The sequence below is a fragment of the Pseudophryne corroboree genome, chromosome 3 (assembly GCF_028390025.1).
Source record: "Pseudophryne corroboree isolate aPseCor3 chromosome 3, aPseCor3.hap2, whole genome shotgun sequence".
Classification (NCBI taxonomy): domain Eukaryota; kingdom Metazoa; phylum Chordata; class Amphibia; order Anura; family Myobatrachidae; genus Pseudophryne; species Pseudophryne corroboree.
In genome coordinates, this window is record NC_086446.1 from 45,750,540 (window position 1) to 45,774,228 (window position 23,689).

Consider the following 23,689-nt stretch of genomic DNA (forward strand, 5'->3'; position numbering starts at 1 on the left):
CTCCCAGATCCCCTCACCTCCCCAGTCATGTCCCTGTATTATTACTATAGATATAAGTGATGTCAGTGTGAATCTCCCAGATCCCATCACCTCCCCAGTCATGTCCCTGTATTATTACTATAGATGTAAATTACGTTACTGTGACACTTCCAGATCCCTTCACCTCCCCAGTCTAGTCCCTGTATTACTACTATAGATATGTGATGTTACTGTGACGCTCCCAGATCCCCTCACCTCCCCAGTCATGTCCCTGTATAATTACTATAGATATAAGTGATGTCACTGTGACACTCCCAGATCCCCTCACATCCCCAGTCATGTCCCTGTATTATTACTATAGATATATGTTATGTCACTGTGACGCTCCCATATCCACTCACCTCCCCAACCATGTCCTTGTATTATTACTATAGGTATTAGTGATGTCACTGTGACACTCCCAGATCCCATCACCTCCTCAGTCATGTCCCTGTATTATTACTATAGATGTAAATGGCGTCACTGTGACACTGCCAGATCCCCTCACCTCCCCAGTCATGTCCCGGTATTATTACTGTAGATATATGTGATGTCATTGTGACGTTCCCAGGTCCCCTAACCTCTACAGTCATGTCCCTTTATTATTACTACAGATAGAAGTGATGTCACTGTGATACTCCCAGATCCTCTCACCTCCCCAGTCATGTCATTGTATTATTACTATAGATAGAAGTGATGTCACTGTGACACTCCCAGATCCCCTCACCTCCCCAGTCATGTCCCTGCATTATTACTCTAGGTATAAGTGATGTCACTGTGACACTGCCAGATCCCCTCACCTCCCCAGTCATGTCCCTGTATTATTATTATTATAGATGTAAATGACGTCACTGTGACACTCCCAGATCCACTCACCTCCTTAGTCATGTCCCGGTATTATTACTATAGATAGAAGTGATGTCATTGTGACACTCCCAGATCCCCTCACCTCCCCAGTCAGCAGGTGGACGATCTCCAGGGTGAGATGTAATATCCTCTCATTTGTGTGACTCCGGTCCATGTCCATCCTCAAAGTCTCTGGATCCGCACCACGTAATTATCTAGAAATAAATATAATAATTAAAATAATTAACATAACATCACATTATACACATGTAACATATTCAAATATCTGACCATTTATATCAGTAGAAGGAGCATAAGCCTGAGTACTAATCAGATGACGTTCTGGTATATAACAATATATAGCAGCAGCCTCTCACAGTGTGATAGTGAAAGTACTACAGTGGACGTATACACATCACCAACATTGGGTCACACTAGTGTCTGGCGTGGATGACATCTCTATAGTAATATATAGACAGCTGCATTATGCTCTGATAGACAATCCCACTACCAGTAACTATCTATATGGGCCGTAACATTTCTGAAGCACCCTCTTCATGCCTCACTCATTGCTGTGTCCCCTCTCTACATCCTGGGCTCCCCGCGCTCTATTCTGATTGGCTGCACCAGGAAACAGTAAATAGTTAAAGAATGTGGGAGGAGACAGGCAGGGTCTCTATGATCTCACTTCAGAAAGGATCTGGGCAACAGGAATCCCCTGCTATGTGCGCACCTGCAAATGTATTACTACACTCTTTATCCTCTCATTTCACGATTAATATGTTGTGTGATATTATTTACCCCCAGGTAGTGAGCAGAAGGGACAAATATAGGATTTTGATATCTACCGGTAAATCCTTTTCTCATAGTCCATAAGGGATATTGGGGACACATTAGTACGATAGGGTATAGACGGGGTCCAAAGGAGCCAGTGCACTTTACATTTCTTCAACTGGGTGTGCTGGCTCCTCCCCTCTATGCTTCCTCTCACAGGCAGTTATAGGTAAAACTATCTGTGTATGTTCCTTCTCTCAAGAAATGACATACTTGAGAGAAGGAACATAATAATAAGTGTGGTGAGATTTACACACCAGCACACCATAACATAACTTGGCCAGCAACAGCTGGCAACATAAACAGCAACAGCTGAAGAGGTAACACATAACAGAGAATCTGCAGAAAGTCACAGCACAGAGGCGGGCGCCCAATATCCCTTAGGGACTACAACAAAAGGATTTACCGGTAGGTAATTAAAAAAAGTATTTTAATTACCTACCTGTAAATCCTTTTTATTCGTAGTCCGTAGAGGATGCCGAGGTCCACATTAGTACCATGGGCTATAGACGGGTCCCCCAGGAGCCATTGGCACTTTAAGAATTTGAGAGTGTGGGCTGGCCCCTCCCTCTACGCCCCTCCTACCAGACTCAGTCTAGAAACTGTGCCCAAGGAGATGGACATCTTCGAGAGAAGGATTATACACAGATAGGGGCGAGATTCATACCAGCTCACACATACAGGGCACATCAAGCTAACGAGCTTGAAAACCTTCAGCAACAGCTGAAACATTACTTACCAAGTAATAATAGGATTTTGATACCTACTGGTAAATCCTTTTCTCTTAGTCCGTAGAGGATGCTGAGGACACTTCAAGAACCATGGGGGTATAGACGGGATCCACAGGAGACATGGGCACTTTAAGACTTTGAAGGGATGTGAACTGGCTCCTCCCTCTATGCCCCTCCTCCAGACTCCAGTTATAGGAACTGTGCCCAGGGAGATGGACATTTCGAGGAAAAAGATTTATTGTTAAGCTAAGGTGAGAGCTCACACCACAAACACGCCGTACAACATGGCATTTAACAGAAACTCCAGTCAACGGCATGAACCATGTCAGCAACAGGCTGACTATAACAGAAACACAACCCGTGTGTAAACATAATTAATAACTAATAACTGCAGATAGAGTCCGCACTGGGACAGGCGCCCAGCATCCTCTACGGACTAAGTGAAAAGGATTTACCGGTAGATATCAAAATCCTATTTTCTCTTACGTCCTAGAGGATGCTGGGGACACTTCAAGAACCATGTGGTTTATACCAAAGGTCTAGAACGGGCGGGAGAGTGCGGATGACTCTGCAGCACCGATTGACCAAACATGAGGTCCTCATCAGCCAGGGTATCAAACTTATAAAATTTTGCAAAAGTGTTTGAACCCGACCAAGTAGCTGCTCGGCAGAGTTGTAATGCCGAGACTCCACGGGCAGCCACCCAGGATGAGCCCACTTTCCTGGTAGAGTGGGCCTTCACTGATTTCGGTAACGGCAATCCAGCCGTAGAATGAGCATGCTGAATCGTATTGCAGATCCAGCGCGCAATAGTCTGCTTTGAAGCAGTCGTTCCAATCTTGTTGGCAGCATACAGGATAAACAAGGTTTCCATTTTCCTAAGTTGTGCCGTTCTGGCAACATAAATCTTCAAGGCCCTGACAACATTGAGAGATTTTGACTCCGCGAAGGCGTCAGTAGCCACTGGCACCACAATAGGCTGGTTCATGTGGAACGATGAAACCACCTACAGCAGAAATTGTTGACGAATCCTCAACTCCGTTCTATCCTCATGGAAGATTAAATAAGGGCTCTTGTGAGACAAAGCCGCTAACTCAGACAACCGCCTTGCGGATGCTAAGGCCAATAGCATGACCACTTTCCAAGTGAGAAATTTCAACTCAACCTTCTGTAAAGGTTCAAACCAATGTGACTGAAGAAAATGCAACACCACGTTAAGATCCCATGGTGCCACTAGGGGCACAAATGGAGGTTGGATGTGCAAAACTCCTTTCACGAAAGTCTGAACTTCTGGAAGGAAGGCCAATTGTTTTTGAAAGAAAACCGATAAGGCCGAAATTTGTACTTTAAATCGAGCCTAACTTTGGGCCCGCATCAACACCTGCTTGCAGGAAATGGAGAAAACGCCCCAGCTGAAATTCTTCCGTAGGAGCCTTCTTGGATTCACACCAAGACACATATTTTCTCCAAATACGGTGATAATGGTTAGACATTACTACTTTTCTAGCTTGAAGAAGTGTGGGAATGACTTCACTGGAAATACCCTTTCGGCTAGGATCCGGCGTTCAACCGCCAAGCCATCAAACGTAGCCGCAGTAAGACGTGATATACGCACGGCCCCTGCTGTAACAGATCCTCTCGTAGCGGAAGAGGCCAGGGATCTCTTAAGAGTAATTCCTGAAGATCTGGATACCAAGCCCTCCTTGGCCAGTCCAGAACAATGACGATCGCCTGAACCTTTGTTCTTCTTATGATCTTTAGCACCTTTGGAATGAGTGGAAGCGGAGGGAACACGTACACCGACTGAAACACCCATGGTGTCACCAGCGCGTCCACTGCTATTGCTTGAGGATCCCTCGACCTGGAACAATATCTCTGAAGTTTCTTGTTGAGGCGAGACGCCATCATACTATTTGAGGAATTCCCCAAAGAATTGTCACTTCTGTGAAGACCTCTTGATGAAGACCCCACTCTCCTGGATGGAGATCGTGTCTGCTGAGGAAGTCTGCTTCCCAGTTGTCCACTCCTGGAATGAAGATTGCTGACAGAGCGCTTGTATGTCTTTCCGCCCAGCGGAGAACTTTTGTGGCCTCTACCATTGCCGCCCTGCTCTTCGTTCCACCCTGGCAGTTTATGTGCGCCACTGCTGTTATGTTGTCCGAACGTATTAGGACGGGCAGGTTGCGAAGAAGACGTTCCGCTTGAAAAAGGCCGTTATAAACGTTCAGGATTTAAGGGCCATTTACGTGTAAACAAACTTCCTGGCTTGACCATTTTCCCTGGAAGGTTTCCCCCTGTGTGACTGCTCCCCAGCCTCGGTGACTCGCATCCGTGGTTACTAGGATTCAGTCCTGGATTCTGAACCTGCGTCCCTCTAGGGGGTGAGGGGTGTGCAGCCACCACAGGAGTGAGATTCTGGTCTTGGAGGACAGGATTATTTTCCGGTGCATGTGCAGATGGGATCCGGACCACTTGTCCAATAGGTCCCACTGAAACACTCTGGCATGGAATCTGCCAAATTGAATGGCCTCGTAGGCCGCCCAGCAATCGAGTGCATTGATGGACTGATACTCTCGCTGGTTTCAGAATTTGTTTGACCAAACCCTGAATTTCCAGAGCCTTCTCTTCTGGAAGAAAAACTCTGTAGTTTTGTGTCCAGAATCATTCCCAAAAACGACAGCCGTTTCGTCGGATTCAACTGTGACTTCGGCAAGTTTAGGGGCCAACCATGTTGCTGCAGAACTGTCAGGGAGAGCGCAATGTCCTGCTCCAGCTTGTCTTTGGATCTCGCCATTATCAGGAGATCATCCAAGTAAGGGACAATTGTGACTCCTTGTCTGCGAAGGAGAACCATCATTTCCGCCATTACCTTGGTGAAAATCCTCGGAGCCGTGGACAGACCAAATGGCAACGTCTGAAATTGGTAATGACAATCCTAAATAGCAAACCTCGGGTAAGCCTGATGCGGAGGATATATGGGGACGTGTAAGTAGGCATCCTTTATGTCGACCAACACGCCTTCCTCCAGACTGGAGATCACCGCTCAGGGAGATTCCATCTTGAATTTGAATTTTCTTAGGTAAAGATTGAGGGACTTTAGGTTCAGAATTGGTCTGACCGAGCCCTCCGGTTTCAGGACCACAAACAGGCTTGAATAAAAGCCTTCTCCCTATTGTGACGGGGGAACCCTGATAATGACTTGATTTAGTCACAACTTCTGTATTGCATCGCATACAGCCTTCCTGTCCGGAAGAGAAACTGGTAAGGCCGATTTGAAAAATCGGTGAGGGGAACGTCTTGAAACTTCAGTTTGTTCCCCTGGGACACTGGCCCTCATTCCGAGTTGTTCGCTCTGTATTTTTCATCGCATCGCAATGAAAATCCGCTTAGTACGCATGCGCAATGTTCGCACTGCGACTGCGCCAAGTAACTTTGCTATGAAGAAAGTAATTTTACTCACGGCTTTTTCTTCGCTCCGGCGATCGTAGTGTGATTGACAGGAAATGGGTGTTACTGGGCGGAAGCACGGCGTTTTATGGGCGTGTGGCTGAAAACGCTACCGTTTCCGGAAAAAACGCAGGAGTGGCCGGAGAAACGGTGGGAGTGTCTGGGCGAACGCTGGGTGTGTTTGTGACGTCAACCAGGAACGACAAGCACTGAACTGATCGCACAGGCAGAGTAAGTCTGAAGCTACTCTAAAACTGCTACGAGGTTTGTGATCGCAATATTGCGATTACCTCAGTCGCATTTTTAAGAAGCTAAGATACACTCCCAGTAGGCGTAGGCTTAGCGTGTGTAACTCTGCTACATTCTCCTTGTGACCGATCAACTCGGAATGAGGGCCACTATTTCTAAAACCCATGGGTCCAGGGCCGAACGAGCCCAGAATTGACTGAAGAGTGTCACAACTGAGGGCTGATGACGGTGACTGGAAGCCTCAATTGTAGGGGCTGACTGGTACCGGAATGTAGGAGGAGAGAGTGGACTCCTAGACATGCGCACAGTAGTAGTAATAGAAGCCTGAAGGCGTGACCACGACAACTGAAATAACTTTGAAGGTTTTTATTAAATAAAAAGTCAAATAAGGTGCATTGAAATAATACTGTCACAAGGGATAAAGAACATACTGCTGGTTGAGACCAGTAATCCGAAATGAATAAAAAGTTCTGTATAAAGCTTGAGGACTCAGGTGAGGATTAACGTGATGATGAGGATGATTTGTGAAGCTGTAAATAATGTGAGTGTTCGTGAGTAAACAGAAGATGAAGCTGAAGTTTGCAGGTAAATGGGAAATGAAACTGGGGTTCGCTGATAAATAAGAAATAAGGCTGGGGTTCGCTGGTAAATAAGAAATGAGGCTGGGGTTCGCTGGTAAATAAGAAATGAGGCTGGGGTTCGCTGGTAAATAAGAAATGAGGCTGGGGTTCACTGATAAATAAGAAATGAGGCTGGGGTTCGCTGGTAAATAAGAAGTGAGGCTGGGGTTCGCTGGTAATTGAGAAATGTAAATGAAGAGTGGCTGCTGGGAAGCCGGAGTATACACACTACTTAGCACTGGATGCGGGAACACAGAGAAGCAGGCTGCTCACCAAGCTGGATACAGGAGAGCTGGAATGCACCGCAGGAGGAAACCACTGGAGAGTCAGGCTGAGCTGCAGAGAGAGTCCACAGAGAACTGCACACTGGAGTAGCTGAAGGAAACAGAAGCACTGACAATCTTCTGGGTGTGAATCCAGGATATTTATACCCACAGCTTAGCAGGGATTGGTGGGCAATTAGGCTCCAGCACTGTCAGCACTGCGGATAGGAGGAACAATGTCATGTGATGAAGTCCAACATGGCTGCGCCCATGAACACACACACACAGAAGGGGAACAAAGTACTTTAGCCATGTAAAAATGGCGGCGGAGGCCGCAACAGCAGAGCTTCATGCACCCAGATGCACACAGCGGCCACAGGAATGGCAAAGACACATGGAGGACGTGTATCCAGGATAGGTCCTCGGATGCGGCGGTGACGGCCGCGGCGGGGCAGAGAGCACCGCACTTCCGTGAGTACACATACCCGGGTGGATGCTAAGACCAGCGCTGCAGGCCACAACCAAGGTTAAAGCCTGGCCCTAGCCTGCTGAGCCAACCTCAGGAGGCACCTAACGGGCAGAAAATGGCGTCTCAGTACCCGGATCGTGACAAAGAGCTTGAGACGTGCCCCCACCGGTGCGGACTCCCGCAGAGGAGCCCCAGCGTCATGCGGTGGATTTGGCAGAAGCCGGGGAGGACTTCTGCTCCTGGGAACCTGCCACGGCCGGAGATCTTTTACCTTTTCCCCTTCCTCTATTGGCAAGGAAGGAATAACCTCTGCCTTTTTTGTATTTATTTGGCCGAAAGTACTGTATCTGAAAGTGGTGAGCTTTCTTTTGTTGTGGAGGAACATAAGGCAAAAATGACGACTTACCCACGGTAGCAGTAGATACCAAACCAGTGAGACCCTCACCAAACAAGACACTACTTTTACATGGGAGCGACTCCATAGCTTTCTTAGAGTCAGCATCAGCATTCCATTGATGAATCCACAATGCTCGTCTAGCTGAAATTGCCAAGGCATTGGCTCTTGATCCCAAAATGACAATATCTCTCGCCGCCTCCTTTAGGTAGGCCGCAGCGTCCCTGATATAACCAAAAGTTAACAGGATGCTATCCCTATCTAGGGTATCTATATCAGATGACAAGTTATCTGCCCACTTTTCAATAGCAGTTCTCACCCACGCCGATGCAATGGCCGGCCTGAGCAGCGTACCTGTGGCGACGTAAATGGATTTTAACGTATTCTCCTGTCTACGATCCGCAGGATCCTTAAGGGCTGCAGTGTCAGGAGACAGTAAAGCCACCCTTTTAGACAACTGTGATAGGGCCTTGTCCACAATGGGGAAGCACCTGACCTGATGATTCCCACTTATATCTATCTGCAGAGGGGAACGGATACGCCACCTGAATCCTTTTGGGAATCAGAAACTTTTTGTCAGGATTTTCCTACATTTTTTCAAAAAAGGTATTCAGTTCATGAGAGGGCGGAAATGTTACCTCAGGTTTCTTTCCCTTAAACATACAGACCCTAGTATCAGGAACAGTAGGGTCCTCAGTGATATGTAACACGTCTTTTATTGCCACAATCATGTACTGAATGTTCTTTTACAATTTTGGGTCTAATCTGGTATCATTATAGTCGACACCGGAGTCAGTGTCCGTGTCGGTATCTGTGTCTGCCAACTGAGCAAATGAACGTTTGTGTGACCCCGAGGGGTCCGGACCTGTGATAACACATCCTCCACAGATTTCTTCCATGCCTGGTTCTGAGATTCAGATTTATCCAATCTCTTATTAATAAGAGCCACATTAGCATTCAAGGTATTCAACAGATTTACCCAATCAGGAGTCGGTGGTGCTGACAGGGTCACTCCCACAGCCGTTTCTCTCCCTACCACAGTTTCCTCCTGGGAAGAGCACTCCGTCTCAGACATGCCGACACACTTGTACCGACACCCACAGACACACTGGGCAACTAGGGGACAGACCCGCAGTAAAGCCCGTCAGAGAAACACAGAGGGAGTTTGCCAGCTCACAACCCAGCGCTCAATCCCAGATCTGAACCTTTAATATAAAGCCCCAGACCAATAGAGCTTTTATATTTGGACCAAATTATGTGCCCCCCCCCCCCCCCCGTTTTGCACCCTGTTACTTGTATAGCAGTGTTTGGAGGAGAGGACCAGCATCTCTGCAGCTTCTGTGAAGAGAAAATGGCGCTGATGAGAGCTGTGAGAGCTAAGCCCCGCCCCCTTAATGGGGCACGCTTCAGCCCCGCTATTTTCTTAATATAATATACTGGCGGGGGTTCGGATTTTGTGCCCAGGCACTATATACCACTTTTGCCAGCCTGAAAATGAGGATTTTATGCTGCCCAGGGCGCCCGCGCCCTGCACCCTGTCGTGCCGCTGTGTGCGTGGGAGCATGGCGCGCAGCGGGATCGCTGTGCGGTACCTCAGAAAGCCGTCACTGAAGTCTTCTGTCTTCTTCTACTCACCTGTCTTCTGACTTCTGGCTCTGCAAGGCGGGTGACGGCGGGCTCTGGGAGTGAACCCCTAGGCGTTCCTAATGTTCCAAACCCTCAGGAGCTAATGGTGTCCTGTAACCAAGAAGCAGAGCCTTTAAACTCATTAGAAGTAGGTCTGACTTCTCTCCCCTAAGTCCCACGATGGAGGGAGACTGTTGCCAGCAGCGCTCCCTGAAAATAAAAAAACCTAACAAAGTCTTTTCAGAGAAACTCAGTAGAGCTCCCCTGTATGTGACCAGTCTCCCTGGGCACAATTCTAAAACTGGAGTCTGGAGGAGGGGCATAGAGAGAGGAACCAGTTCACACCCCTTCAAAGTCTAAAAGTGCCCATGTCTCCTGCGGATCCCGTCTATACCCTGTGGTTCTTGAAGTGTCCCCAGCATCCTCTAGGACGTATGAGAAAATGCCGTACATAACTAACAACAAAGTTGTACTGAACCAGATAACAACTGCAGGAAAACGAAGCGCTGGGCGGGCGCCCAGCATCCTCTACGGACTACGAGAAAAGGATTTACCGGTAGGTAATTAAAATCCTATTTTCTCTTACGTCCTAGAGGATGCTGGGGTCCATATTAGTACCATGGGGATGTATCAAAGTTCCCAGAATGAGAGGGAGAGCGCGGAGGCTCCTGCAGAACTGACTGACTGAACTTCAGATCATCAGAGGCCAAAGTATCGAACTTGTAGAACTTTGCAAACGTGTTCGTCCCAGACCAAGTTGCTGCTCGGCAAAGCTGTAATGCCGAGACACCCCGGGCAGCCGCCCAGGAAAACCCCACCTTATGAGTAGAGTGGGCCTTAACAGACTTAGGACACGGCAATCCTGCCGTAGAATATGCATGCTGGATAGTGACCCTGATCCAGCGAGAAATTGTCTGCTTAGAAGCAGGACACCCAATTATTGGGGGATTATATAGGACAAAAAGAGAGTAAAATTTTCTGTGATGAGCTCCTTTTCACATATATCTTCAGAGCCCTTAGCACATCTAAGGACTTAGATGAAATTGAGGAGTCAGCAGCAACTGGCACCACAATAGGTTGGTTGATATGAAATGCCGACACAACCTTCAGAAGAAACTGCCGACGCGTCCGGAGCTCAGCTCTATCTGCATGAAAGATCAAGTAGGGGCTCTTACAAGACAAAGCCCCCAACTCCGACACACGTCTAGCAGAAGCTAAGGCCAACAAAGTGACAGCCTTCCACGTAAGAAACTTGACCTCAAGCTCTTGCAGAGGCTCAAACCAGTTAGACTGGAGAAACTGCAACATCACGTTAAGATCCGTGGCGCCGCAGGCGGTACAAGGGGAGGCTGGATGTGCAGAACTCCCTTCAAAAAGGTCTGAACCTCAAGGAGGGCAGCCAATTGTTACTGGAAGAAAATGGATAGGGCTGAAATCTGGACCTTCACAGATCCCAACCTCAGGCCTGCAGGAAGAGGAGAAACCGTCCCAGTTGAAACTCCACCGTAGGAAACCTTTTGGACTCACACCAAGACACATTTTTTCCAAATACGATGGTAATGTATCAGAATAGGAATAACTTTGTTCGGAATGCCCTTCCAAGCTAGTATCAGGAGTTCAACCTCCATGCCGTCAGACGTAGCTGTTGTAAGTCCTGATAAGCGAACAGCCCCTGCTGCAACAGGTCCTCTCGAAGAGGAAGGGGCCTCTGCTCTTCTTGTAGTAGATCCAGAAGGTCCGCGTACCAAGCCCTTCTCGGCCAGTCTGGAGCAATGAGGATCGCTGGAACCCTTGTTCTCCTTATGAGCTTTAAGATTCTTGGGATGAGTGGGAGTAGTGGAAACACGTACACCGACTGGAACACCCACGGAGACACCACGCTGTCCACTGCCACTGCCTGTGGGTCCTTCGACCTGGAACAATAACGTCAAAGCGTCTTGTTGAGACGAGAGGCCATCATGTCTATTTGGGGTAATCCCCAAAGGTCTGTTATGTGTTGGAGAGTGTGAGGCAGCTCCAGGGCGGGATCACTAGCAGTAGATGGCACCCGGAGCTGGGGGAGGGGCTACAGGTCAAGCACCTTATCCCCTATGCTGGTCCTCACCACCGGGTACTATGGAGCCTTATTAAAATGGATATTTTACTTATCCAACCTGTGCTTCCATGCCCTGGCGGGTATAGAGGGGTCCCTGCACGGCCACAGTATCCATGCCAGCGCCGCGATCCGTCTCCTTAGGCCAAGACCGGAACACGATTTAATGGCGGGTCCCACCTGGGGGACCCTCTTACCTCCTCCCTTAGTAGCAGCCACGCGATCCAGGAGAGCGTCTGCGTTGGTATACCTAGGAACCGTAGCACCTTCGCAGCAAGTACCCAGGAACAGAGCCAACAGGAGTATGCAACGCCGCTGACGTGATGAAACCGTAGCACAGAATGTCACACTGACATATGAAGTCTTCTAAAAAGCTTTTTCAAGGCTGCCTAGCGCCCCCTGTTAGGTTATATAGAGGAGGCACCGCAACACATCCTGGGACAGTCTAAAGCTTTAGCCTGTTGGTGCCTCTGCATCAAGAGCCATCTCTACACCCCGATGTATTCCCTGTGGAACACAGTGTGCCCCGCTGCAGAAATAATAATATCACATATCAGTGTGTGCCGGGTGCTGTGTTATTCCCCCTCATATAGCGGTCCCCTCTCCCCTATATAATACTACTACCACATATCAGTGTGTGTCGGAAGCTGTGTAAATCCTCCTCATATTTCACTGTACAGTCCCCTCTCCCCTATATAATAATACCACATATCAGTGTGTGCCGGGTGCTGTGTTATTCCCCTCATATATCACTGTACGGTCCCCTCTCCCCTATATAATAATACCACATATCATTGTGTGCCGGGAGCTGTGTTATTCCCCCTCATATATCACTGTACGGTCCCCTCTCCCCTATATAATAATAATACCACATATCAGTGTGTGCCGGGAGCTGTGTTATTCCCCCTCAATATCACTGTACAGTCCCCTCTCCCCTATATAATAATAATACCACATATCAGTGTGTGCCGGGGGCTGTGTTATTCCCCATCATTTATCACTGTACGGTCCCCTCTCCCATATATAATAATAATATCACATATCAGTGTGTGCCGGGAGCTGTGTTATTCCCCCTCATATATCACTGTACGGTCCCCTCTCCCCTATATAATAATAATATCACATATCAGTGTGTGCCGGGAGCTGTGTTATTCCCCCTCATATATCACTGTACGGTCCCTTCTCCCCTATATAATAGTATTTTAATTACCTACCAGTAAATCCTTTTCTCGTAGTCCGTAGAGGATGCTGGGGTCCATATTAGTAACAATTAATAATTAGTATAGACGGGTCCACCAGGAGCCATTGACACTAAGAGCTTAAGAGTGTGGGCTGGCTCCTCCCTCTATGCCCCTCCTACCAGACTCAGTCTAGAAACTGTGCCCGAGGAGACGACATACTTCGAGAGAAGGAATTACACAGATAGTGGTGAGATTCATACCAGCTCACACAACATACAAATCTGGCCAACATGCCGGAAAACTCAACAACAGCTGAAACAGTAAATAACGCAGAACTTACCTAGGAACCAGACAGTACTGAACTATGAAACCAACGCAGGAAAACGAAGCGCTGGGCGGGCGCCCAGCATCCTCTATGGACTACGAGAAAAGTATTTACCGGTAGGTAATTAAAATACTATTTTCTCTTACGTCCTAGAGCAGGGGTGGGGAACCTTTTTTCTACCGAGGGCCATTTGGATATTTATAAAATCCTTCGGGGGCCATACAAAAATTTTAAACGTAAAAAAATTACCCTGCCCCCCAGTAGGTCTGCCCCTTAGAGCTACTGTGTGTGCGCGCCGGAGGCGCGCACGCGCCCCAAAAAATGGGTGTGGCCAGTTAAAATGGGAAGTGATACACATATGCCCCCAATAGTGCGGTGCCAGATCCACAATTGCCCCCACAGTGCCAGGTATACAAATGCCCCCACAGTGCCAGGTATACAAATGCCCCCACAGTGCCAGGTATACAAATGCCCCCCACAGTGCCAGGTATACAGATGTCCCCACAGTGCCAGGTATACAAATGCCCCCCACAGTGCCAGGTATACAAATGCCCCCACAGTGCCAGGTATACAGATGCCCCCACAGTGCCAGGTATACAAATGCCCCTCACATTGACAGGTATACAGCCCCCATAGTGCCAGGTATACAGATTCCCCCACAGTGCCAGGTAAACAAATGCCCTCCCCTCCGTGCTGCTTACCGTGGACGCGACGGAGGAGAGCGCGGCTGTCGGGTGAAAGAGTCGTCGTGTAGTACTTCAAATCAGCCGCCGGTTCGAGAGCCAATCAGAGCTCGCGGACTGGCAGCCGCGGCTCCTGATTGGCTCACGGACCGGCGGCTGGTTTGTACTACACGCCGCTGCTCCCATTCTACAGCCGCGCTCTCCTCCGTCTCCCTGTTCTGACAGCTGAGACACGCTGCCGCCCGACTGAGCGGCAGCTTGTCTCACTGACACAAGCTGGTGGGCCGGACCAAACGGCTTCGCGGGCCGGAAGTTCCCCACCCCTGTCCTAGAGGATGCTGGGGTCCATGTTAGTACCATGGGGATGTACCAAAGCTGTTAGTACAGGAGGGAGAGCGTGCAGGCTCCTGCAACACTGCTTGACCAAACTTGAGGTCATCAGAGGCCAAAGTATCGAACTGGTAAAACTTAGCAAACGTGTTCGAACCAGACCAAGTAGCAGCTCGGAAAAGCTGTAAGGCTGAGACACCCAGGGCAGCCGCTCAGGAAGAACCCACTTTACGAGTAGAGTGGGTCTTAACCGATTTCGGACACGGCAATTCTGCCGTAGAATACCCATGCTGGATAGTGAACCTTATCCAGCGCGAAATCGACTGCTTAGAAGCAGGAAACCCAATTTTCTTGGGATCGTAGAGGACAAAGAGAGAGTCAGTTTTTCTATGACGAGCTGTCCTCTTCATATAGATCTTCAAAGCCCTGACAACATCCAAGGCCTTTGAAGCAATTGAGTCAGTAGGCACTGGCACCACAATAGGTTGGTTGATATGGAAAGCCGATACAACCTTAGGCAGGAACTGTGGACGAGTCTTCATGGAAGATCAGATAAGGACTTTTACAAGATAAAGCCCCCAATTCCGACACGCGTCGGGCAGAAGCCAAGGCCAACAAAGGGACCGCCTTCCATGCGAGAAACTTGATGTCAGCCTCCAGTAGAGGCTCAAACCAAACAGACTCTAGGAACTGCAACAGCACATCTAGATCCCAGGGTGCCGTTGGTGCCACAAAGGGAGGCCGGATGTGCAGAACCCCTTTCAAAAAGGTCTGAACCTCAGGGAGGACAACCAACTGTTTCTGAAAAAAGATGGACAAAGCAGAGATTTGGACATTGATAGATCCCAATCTCAGGCCCACATCCACTCCCGCTTGCAGGAAAAGGAGAAAAGTTGAAACTCCACTGTAGGAAATTTTAATTCACACCACGAAACATATTTCTTCCAAATACGGTGGTAATGCTTTGACGTTACCCCCTTCCTAGCCTGAATCAGGGTAGGAATTACTTCACTCGGGATACCTTTCCGAGCTAAGATCTGGCATTCAACCGTCATGCCGTCAAACATATCCGTGGTAAGTCTTGATAGGCGAACGGCCCCTGCAGTAGCAGATCCTCCTGAACAGGTAAGGGCTTTGGATCTTCCAGAAGTAGATCCAGTAGATCCGCATACCAAGCCCTCCTTGGCCAATCCGGAGCAATGAGGATTGCCAGAACCTTTGTTCTTCTTACCAGCCGAAGAACCTTTGGAATCAGAGGAAGTGGAGGGAACACATACAGTGACGGGAACACCCACGGTGTTACCAGTGCGTCCACCGCCACTGCCTGAGGGTCTCTTGACCGGGAACAGTACCTGCCCAGCTTCTTGTTGGGGCGGGAGGCCATCATGTCTACGTGAGGAACCCCCCACCAACCGGTTACCTCCTCGAACACCTCCGGATGGAGGTCCCACTACCCTGGATGTAGATCGTGTCTGCTGAGGAAGTCTGCTTCCCAGTTGTCTACCCCCTGAATGAAGATTACTGACACAGCTACAGCGTGCCATTCCGCCCAGTGGAGGATTCTTGACACCTCTGACATTCCAGCCTTGCTCTTCGTTCCGCCTTGTCGGTTTATGTAGGCCACAGTGGTCACGTTGTCCAACTGCACCTGAAAAGCCTGACCCTGTACATGTGCTGCTAGCAGAAGGGTGTTTTACACAGCCCTTAGCTCCAGGATGTTTATTGGGAGAAGGGATTCTTGATTTGACCACCTTCCTTGAAAGGTTTCCCCCCAGAACGACTGCTCCCCAACCTCTTAGACTTGCATCTGTGGTTAAAAGGATTAAGTCCTGAATTCCGAACCTTCGGCCTTGCAGAAGGTGCGGAAGTTGTAGCCACCAGAGGAGTGAGATCCTGGCTTTCGGAGACAGGCGTATCCTCTTGTGCATGTGTAGGTGAGAGCCTGACCACTGGTCCAAGAGGTCCAGCTGAAAAGGTTGAGCATGAAACATGCCGTACTGCAGAGCCTCGTAGGCGGCAACCATCTTCCCCGGCGGCAACCATCTTCCCCAGCGGCAACCATCTTCCCCAGAAGGCGGATGCACTGATGAACGGATACCGGGTAGGCTTTAAGACATCCCGGACCATTGTTTGAATCACCAATGCTTTCTCCACCGGGGGAAATATCATCTGCACTTCCGTGGCGAGAATCATTCCCAGGAAAGACAGCCTCCTTGTCGGCTCCAGATGAGACTTTGGAAGGTTCAGGATCCAACCGTGCTTCCTGAGCAGCTGTGTCGTGAGCGCGATGGATCGCAACAACCTCTCCCTGGAAGACGCCTTGATCAGAAGATCGTCCAGATATGGAATTATGTTCACACCCTGTTTGTGGCGGAGAACCATCATCTCCGCCATCACCTTGGTGAAGATCCTAGGTGCTGTGGAGAGATCAAACAGCAGCGCCTGGAAATGATAGCGATCGTCCAACAGTGCAAAACTGAGATATGCCTGATGCGGCGAATAAATGGGAATGTGGAGATAAGCGTCCTTGATGTCCAGAGACACCAGGAAATCCCCCTCCGATAGCTCTTAGAGATTCCATCTTGAATTTGAACTTCCTGAGATAAGGGTTCAAAGACTTTAAGTTTAAAATAGACCGTACCGAACCATCCGGTTGTGGTACCACAAAAAGGTTCGAATAATAACCCTTGTTCCACTGCTGAGGTGGAACTGGAACAATGACCTCTGACACCACCAATTTTCTAATGGCCTCCAGAAGAATTGTTCTGTCTGCCAGCAGAGCTGGCAAGCCTGACTTGAAGAAACCGTGAGGTGGGGGATCTTGAAACTCCAGTCTGTACCCCCTGGACACTATTTCCAGAACCCAGGGGTCCAGGCCAGAGGACACCCAGACGTGGCTGAACTTTTGGAGTCTTGTACCCACCTGACCCTCCTCCAGGCCTAGCTGCCCACCGTCATGCGGAGGACTTAGGGGTATCAGAAGCGGGCTTCTAGGTTTGGGAACCTGCGGGAGCAGGTTTCTTTCCTTTGGCACGACCACCTCTGAAGAAGGTGTTCGAAGGCTTGTTCTTTCTAGGCCTCGCCGGACAAAAGGACTGTGACGTGGCTGGTGTAAAAGGCTTCTTCGTAGCCGGTGCAGCTGAGGGGAGAAAAGGAGACTTACCCGCGGTAGCCGTGGCAATCCACGCATCCAGCGACTTCCCAAAGAGAACCTGACCTGTATAGGGTAGGCCCTCCACGCTCTTCCTGGATTCCGCGTCCGCAGACTATTGGCGCAGCCAGAGACCCCTGCGAGCCGAGAAGGACATGGAAGAGATCCCCGCAGCCAAGGAACCCAGGTCCTTCATGGAATCTACCAGGAACCCTGCAGAATCCTGAATATGGCGTAAAAATAAATCAACGTCACCTCTATCCAGCGGAGTCGACACCAATCCAAGCACAAGCTATAGTAGGCCGTAATATAGCCCCGGAAGCCGTGTAAATGGTTTTAGCGTAGCATCCACCTTGCGATCTGCCTGGTCCTACAATGCGGTAGATCCCGGGACCGGCAACACCACCTGTTTGGACAGCCTGGAGACAGATGCATTGACTATCGGCGGGGACTCCCATTTCTTTTTATCTTCCTCTGGGAAGGGAAAAGCAACCAAGACCCTCTTAGGGATCTAAAATTTATTTCCCAGAGTTTCCCAGGCTTTATCAAAGATAGCGTTTAATTCTTTGGATGCCGGGAAGGTGAGGGGGGGGGGGGGCTTCTTATTATCTCTAAAAAAGGCCTCCTCCACCTGCTCAGGACCTGTGTCAGAAATATGTAGAAAATCCCTTACAGCTTCAATCATCAACTGCACCACCTTAGCAAGTGATGCCGTCCCCCTCAACACATCCCCGTCACCGTCTGCAGTGTCAGAGTCGGTGTCCGTGTCATCCTGCATAAGCATTGCAAGTGCACGTTTTTGAGAATGTACCGCAGGGGACTCCGAGGAAGCAGTATCAGACCATACAACCATAGAGGATTGTAGGACCTGAGTGGCATGCTCAGTCCTAGCAACCATATCAGAAGTCTGAGAAATAGTCCTTCCCTGGAGAGACTAACCATTCTGGCTCTCTAGCTGGGATCTGCGCTACAACAGTGCAATCCTGATGACATGGTATAGAGTCTTCCTGGGAAGACAAATCCACTGCAGCATATGAAACAGTGTCCATAGACGTTGTCACACACACCAAACACCCCAAAAACACACAGGGTATTTACTAGACAGAGTTTCCCCCAAGAATGGCAGAGAGACACAGAGATCGGAGCCAACCCACACACAGTGTTATTACAGTATAGGGAGACCCTAAACCCGTGCTGACTGTGTCTCTTAATAGGTGACACAGCCTACATACAGCTCACCTCCCTTCTTCAACCCCCTGGTACCGTACAGATAGCTGGAGTTGCTCTGGAGGGACCTGGACATCCACTGGCAGTGATTGCAGGCAGGACAAATGGCGCTGAACGCTGCTGGGTCCGCTAGGAGAAGCTCCGCCCCTTCAATGGTGCTGTCTTCCCGTTCTTGAAGATTATACTGGCCTGAGGAAATTTGTGCTGGCTGAGATTCGCGGACCCCGACAGGCTGGAAATGGTCAGTGTAGGGTTCTGTGATGGCTCAGGGCGCCCATCACAGCGCCGCACCGCAGTACCGCTGAGCCGCCCAGGAGCGCAGTTAATACCGTGTTCCCACCCTTAAGCCGCCCTCTTCACCCTGACCCCCTGCTTGTAAGGGAGGACAGTGACTAACTCGCCACACTTCAGCTCTGTGAGGGGGTGGCGGCTGGCTGCCGGGGTGAGCGTTCCCCTGTGGCGGGGCGCGATCTGTCCCCTCTGGAGCTCAATGTCCATTCAGCGGAGGCAGTGGCTCAAGACCCCGCAGGGCGCACACTGCTCTCCCCCTGTTGCCAGCAGCCTCCCTGTAACATAACAAACTCTAAAAAAAACTTTTACTAGAGAAGCTCTGTAGAGCTCACCTAGCTGTGACGGGCTTCTCCGGGCACATTCTCTAAACTGAGTCTGGTAGGAGGGGCATAGAGGGAGGAGCCAGCCCGCACTCTTAAAGTGCCAATGGCTCCTGGTGGACCTGTCTATACCCCATGGTACTAATATGGACCCCAGCATCCTCTAGGACGTAAGAGAAAATAATAATACCACATATCAGTGTGTGCAGGGAGCTGTGTTATTCCCCCTCATATATCACTGTACGGTCCCCTCTCCCCTATATAATAATAATACCACATATCAGTGTGTGCCAGGAGCTGTGTTATTCCCCTCATATATCACTGTACAGTCCCCTCTCCCCTATATAATAATATCATATAGAGTTAAGTTACCTGTTTTAATGAAGATCTCCAAAATGGCGGTTGAGGACTCCCTAACTCCGCCCCCTCTTCTACGTCACTCCTTGAGGCTCTGACAACCTATCACGTATAAGAGACTACAGGAAAATGGCCGCAGCACATATGAGGACACTGATAGTAGCTACAGTTGATTACTCTAGTGATGACCTTTGTGATGCAGCTGCCACTATCTACAAGACGTCCGGAGTATTATCAGCCGCCTGATTGGCTTCTCGGTGCGTCAGTCACAGCACTAAAAGGGATGGGGCGGTAGCTGTAGCCATAGTGAGAGTGAGTGGGAGGAGCCGGGAAAAAAGCTGTGAGATGCGATTGGCTGATGTGCGGTGAGCGGGAGGGGACAGCTGCGGGGTGGGCATGTCAGTAGGATAATAGGCGGTAGAGCAGCAGGGACAGTAACCATGGCTACAGAAAGACGCTGAGGAGACGCTTGCACATGGCAAACTTTACTATATAACATTTATGTCAGTTCTTCCATGGAAGTGATGGCATAAAAGGGCTATTATAGTAATAATATTAGTGTTACACCTGCGTTAAACTGAAAGGAAACATCTACAAACCAAAGCCACCACATATGTACTGCATTGATGCCTCAAAAGTATGTCATTCATTTCTTATGCTGTTAAAATGTAATTAACATCTGTGTTTTTGAACTCTGAAATGGACAATCTGCTCGATACATTTCTTTCTTTATGCAAACTCTTCTATGTTTTTAAAGTTTGTGATGTAATGACTTGCTTGTAATTGGTATTACTTGTGTGGGGAAGCTGTTCAGTGAATCATAGTTTATTGTTGCAGGCTGTCTATGAGGCAATCAGCTCCAATATGTAAATTAACAGTTAGGAGCTGATTGGCTGGTGAGTTATCACCTTGTGCTTATCACTGGTTTATCACTTCCTTATGCCTTCTCCAGGCTTAATACATCTGCCCCTATATCTTGTAATCATTTGGACCATTGGTATTCAAGTGAAGCCTATCTTAAGGGACCTACACACTTTGTGATAACCATGATAGATATGAAGGATATCGTTAAAAAATGAACAATAAGTCATTCATATCGATCAGTGTGTATGCACCAACGATGAACGAAGCCAATCCCCGCAAGTCGTTCATCGTTGGTCAATCATCGTTATATATGCAATTCAATTTGGACGATGTATTGTACTGTCGTATCGGCCATAGATATCGTCCAGTGTGTATGCAAAAATCGTTGGGGAAAGATCGACCAAAGATAATACCGTTGGTCGTTAAAATCGCTGAAATCGCCCAGTGTGTAGGGCCCGTTAAACAGACTTTCTCTGACGTCCTAAGTGGATGCTGGGGACTCCGTAAGGACCATGGGGGAATAGCGGCTCCGCAGGAGACAGGGCACAAAAGTAAAAGCTTTAGGATCAGGTGGTGTGCACTGGCTCCTCCCCCTATGACCCTCCTCCAAGCCTCAGTTAGGTTTTTGTGCCCGGCCGAGAAGGGTGCAATCTAGGTGGCTCTCCTAAGGAGCTGCTTAGAGTAAAAGTTTTGTTAGGTTTTTTATTTTCAGTGAGTCCTGCTGGCAACAGGCTCACTGCAACGCGGGACTAAGGGGAGAAGAAGTGAACTCACCTGCGTGCAGGATGGATTGGCTTCTTAGGCTACTGGACACTAGCTCCAGAGGGACGATCACAGGTACAGCCTGGATGGGTCACCGGAGCCGTGCCGCCGACCCCCTTGCAGATGCTGAAGAGAGAAGAGGTCCAGAAATCGGCGGCTGAAGACTTCCCAGTCTTCATGAGGTAGCGCACAGCACTGCAGCTGTGCGCCATTGCTCTCAGCACACTTCACACCAACGGTCACTGAGGGTGCAGGGCGCTGGGGGGGGGGGCGCCCTGGGCAGCAATGAAAGTACCTATACTGGCTAAATATACATCACATATAGCCTCTGGGGCTATATGGATGTATTTAACCCCTGCCAGGTTGTCAGAAAAAACGGGAGAAGAAGCCCGCCGAAAAGGGGGCGGGGCCTATTCTCCTCAGCACACAGCGCCATTTTCCTACACAGCTCAGCTGCTAGGAAGGCTCCCAGGCTCTCCCCTGCACTGCACTACAGAAACAGGGTTAAAACAGAGAGGGGGGGCATTTTTGTGGCGATATTATTACATATTAAGATGCTATAAGGGAAAACACTTATATAAGGTTGTCCCTGTATAATTATAGCGTTTTGGTGTGTGCTGGCAAACTCTCCCTCTGTCTCCCCAAAGGGCTAGTGGGGTCCTGTCCTCTATCAGAGCATTCCCTGTGTGTGTGCTGTGTGTCGGTACGTGTGTGTCGACATGTATGAGGACGATGTTGGTGAGGAGGCGGAGCAATTGCCTGTAATGGTGATGTCACTCTCTAGGGAGTCGACACCGGAATGGATGGCTTGTTTAGAAATTACGTGATAATGTCAACACGCTGCAAGGTCGGTTGACGACATGAGACGGCCGGCAAACCAATTAGTACCTGTCCAGGCGTCTCAAACACCGTCAGGGGCTTTAAAACGCCCATTACCTCTGTCGGTCGACACTGACACGGACACTGACTCCAGTGTCGACGGTGAAGAAACAAACGTATTTTCCATTAGGGCCACACGTTACATGTTAAGGACAATGAAGGAGGTGTTACATATTTCTGATACTACAAGTACCACAAAAAAGGGTATTATGTGGGGTGTGAAAAAACTACCTGTAGTTTTTCCTGAATCAGATAAATTAAATGAAGTGTGTGATGATGCGAGGGTTTCCCCCGATAGCAAATTATTGGCGTTAAACCTTTTCCCGCCAGAAGTTAGGGCGTGTTGGGACACCCCCTAGGGTGGATAAGGCGCTCACACGCTTATCAAAACAAGTGGCGTTACCGTCTCCAGATACGGCCGCCCTCAAGGAGCCAGCTGATAGGAAGCTGGAAAATGTCCTAAAGAGTATATACACACATACTGGTGTTATACTGCGTCCAGCGATCACCTCAGCCTGGATGTGCAGCGCTGGGGTGGCTTGGTCGGATTCCCTGACTGAAAATATTGATACCCTTGACAGGGACAGTATTTTATTGACTATAGAGCATTTAAAGGATGCATTTCTATATATGCGAGATGCACAGAGGGATATTTGCACTCTGGCATCAAGAGTAAGTGCGATGTCCATGTCCGCCAGAAGATGTTTATGGACACGACAGTGGTCAGGTGATGCAGATTCCAAACGGCACATCGAAGTATTGCCGTATAAAGGGGAGGAGTTATTTGGGGTCGGTCCATCGGACCTGGTGGCCACGGCAACAGCTGAAAAATCCACCTTTTTTTTTTTTTTACCCCAAATCACATCTCAGCAGAAAAAGACACCGTCTTTTCAGCCTCAGTCCTTTCGTCCCCATAAGGGCAAGCGGGCAAAAGGCCAGTCATATCTGCCCAGGGGTAGAGGAAAGGGAAGAAGACTGCAGCAGGCAGCCCCTTCCCAGGAACAGAAGCCCTCCACCGCTTCTGTCAAGTCCTCAGCATGACGCTGGGGCCGTACAAGCGGACTCAGGTGCGGTGGGGGGTCGTCTCAAGAGTTTCAGCGCGCAGTGGGCTCACTCGCAAGTGGAACCCTGGATCCTACAAGTAGTATCCCAGGGGTACAGATTGGAAATTCGAGACGTCTCTCCCTCGCAGGTTCCTGAAGTCTGCTTTACCAACGTCTCCCTCCGACAGGGAGGCAGTATTGGAAACAATTCACAAGCTGTATTCCCAGCAGGTGATAATCAAAGTACCCCTCCTACAACAAGGAAAGGGGTATTATTCCACACTATTTGTGGTACTGAAGCCAGACGGCTCGGTGAGACCTATTCTAAATCTGAAATCTTTGAACACTTACATACAAAGGTTCAAATCAAGATGGAGTCACTCAGAGCAGTGATAGCGAACCAGGAAGAAGGGGACTATATGGTGTCCCTGGACATCAAGGAAGCTTACCTCCATGTCCAAAATTGCCCTTCTCACCAAGGGTACCTCAGGTTCGTGGTACAGAACTGTCACTATCAGTTTCAGACGCTGCCGTTTGGATTGTTCACGGCACCCCGGGTCTTTACCAAGGTAATGGCCGAAATGATGATTCTTCTTCAAAGAAAAGGCGTCTTAATTATCCCTTACTTGGACGATCTCCTGCTAAGGGCAAGGTCCAGAGAACAGTTGGAGGTCGGAGTAGCACTAT

At 49.1% G+C, this 23,689-nt stretch overlaps 1 protein-coding gene across 3 annotated transcripts in view; it reads right to left on the reverse strand.

Annotated features, from left to right (window-relative positions):
* The window catches only part of LOC135054685 (oocyte zinc finger protein XlCOF22-like), a 58,732-nt gene extending 38,884 nt beyond the window's left edge, over positions 1–19,848 (reverse strand). The window contains exons 1-2 of one of the 3 annotated variants that reach the window (XM_063957947.1): positions 19,470–19,848; positions 968–1,079 (exon numbers count right to left, since the gene is read on the reverse strand). In XM_063957947.1, coding sequence (XP_063814017.1) covers positions 968–1,045 — 78 coding nt within the window. In that variant the 5' untranslated portion in view covers positions 1,046–1,079; positions 19,470–19,848. Of the gene's footprint in view, positions 1–894; positions 1,080–19,469 lie in introns of those variants that run through there. The other 2 variants (XM_063957945.1, XM_063957946.1) reach the window with 2 other exon arrangements.
* Between the last annotated feature and the right edge of the window lie 3,841 nt (positions 19,849–23,689).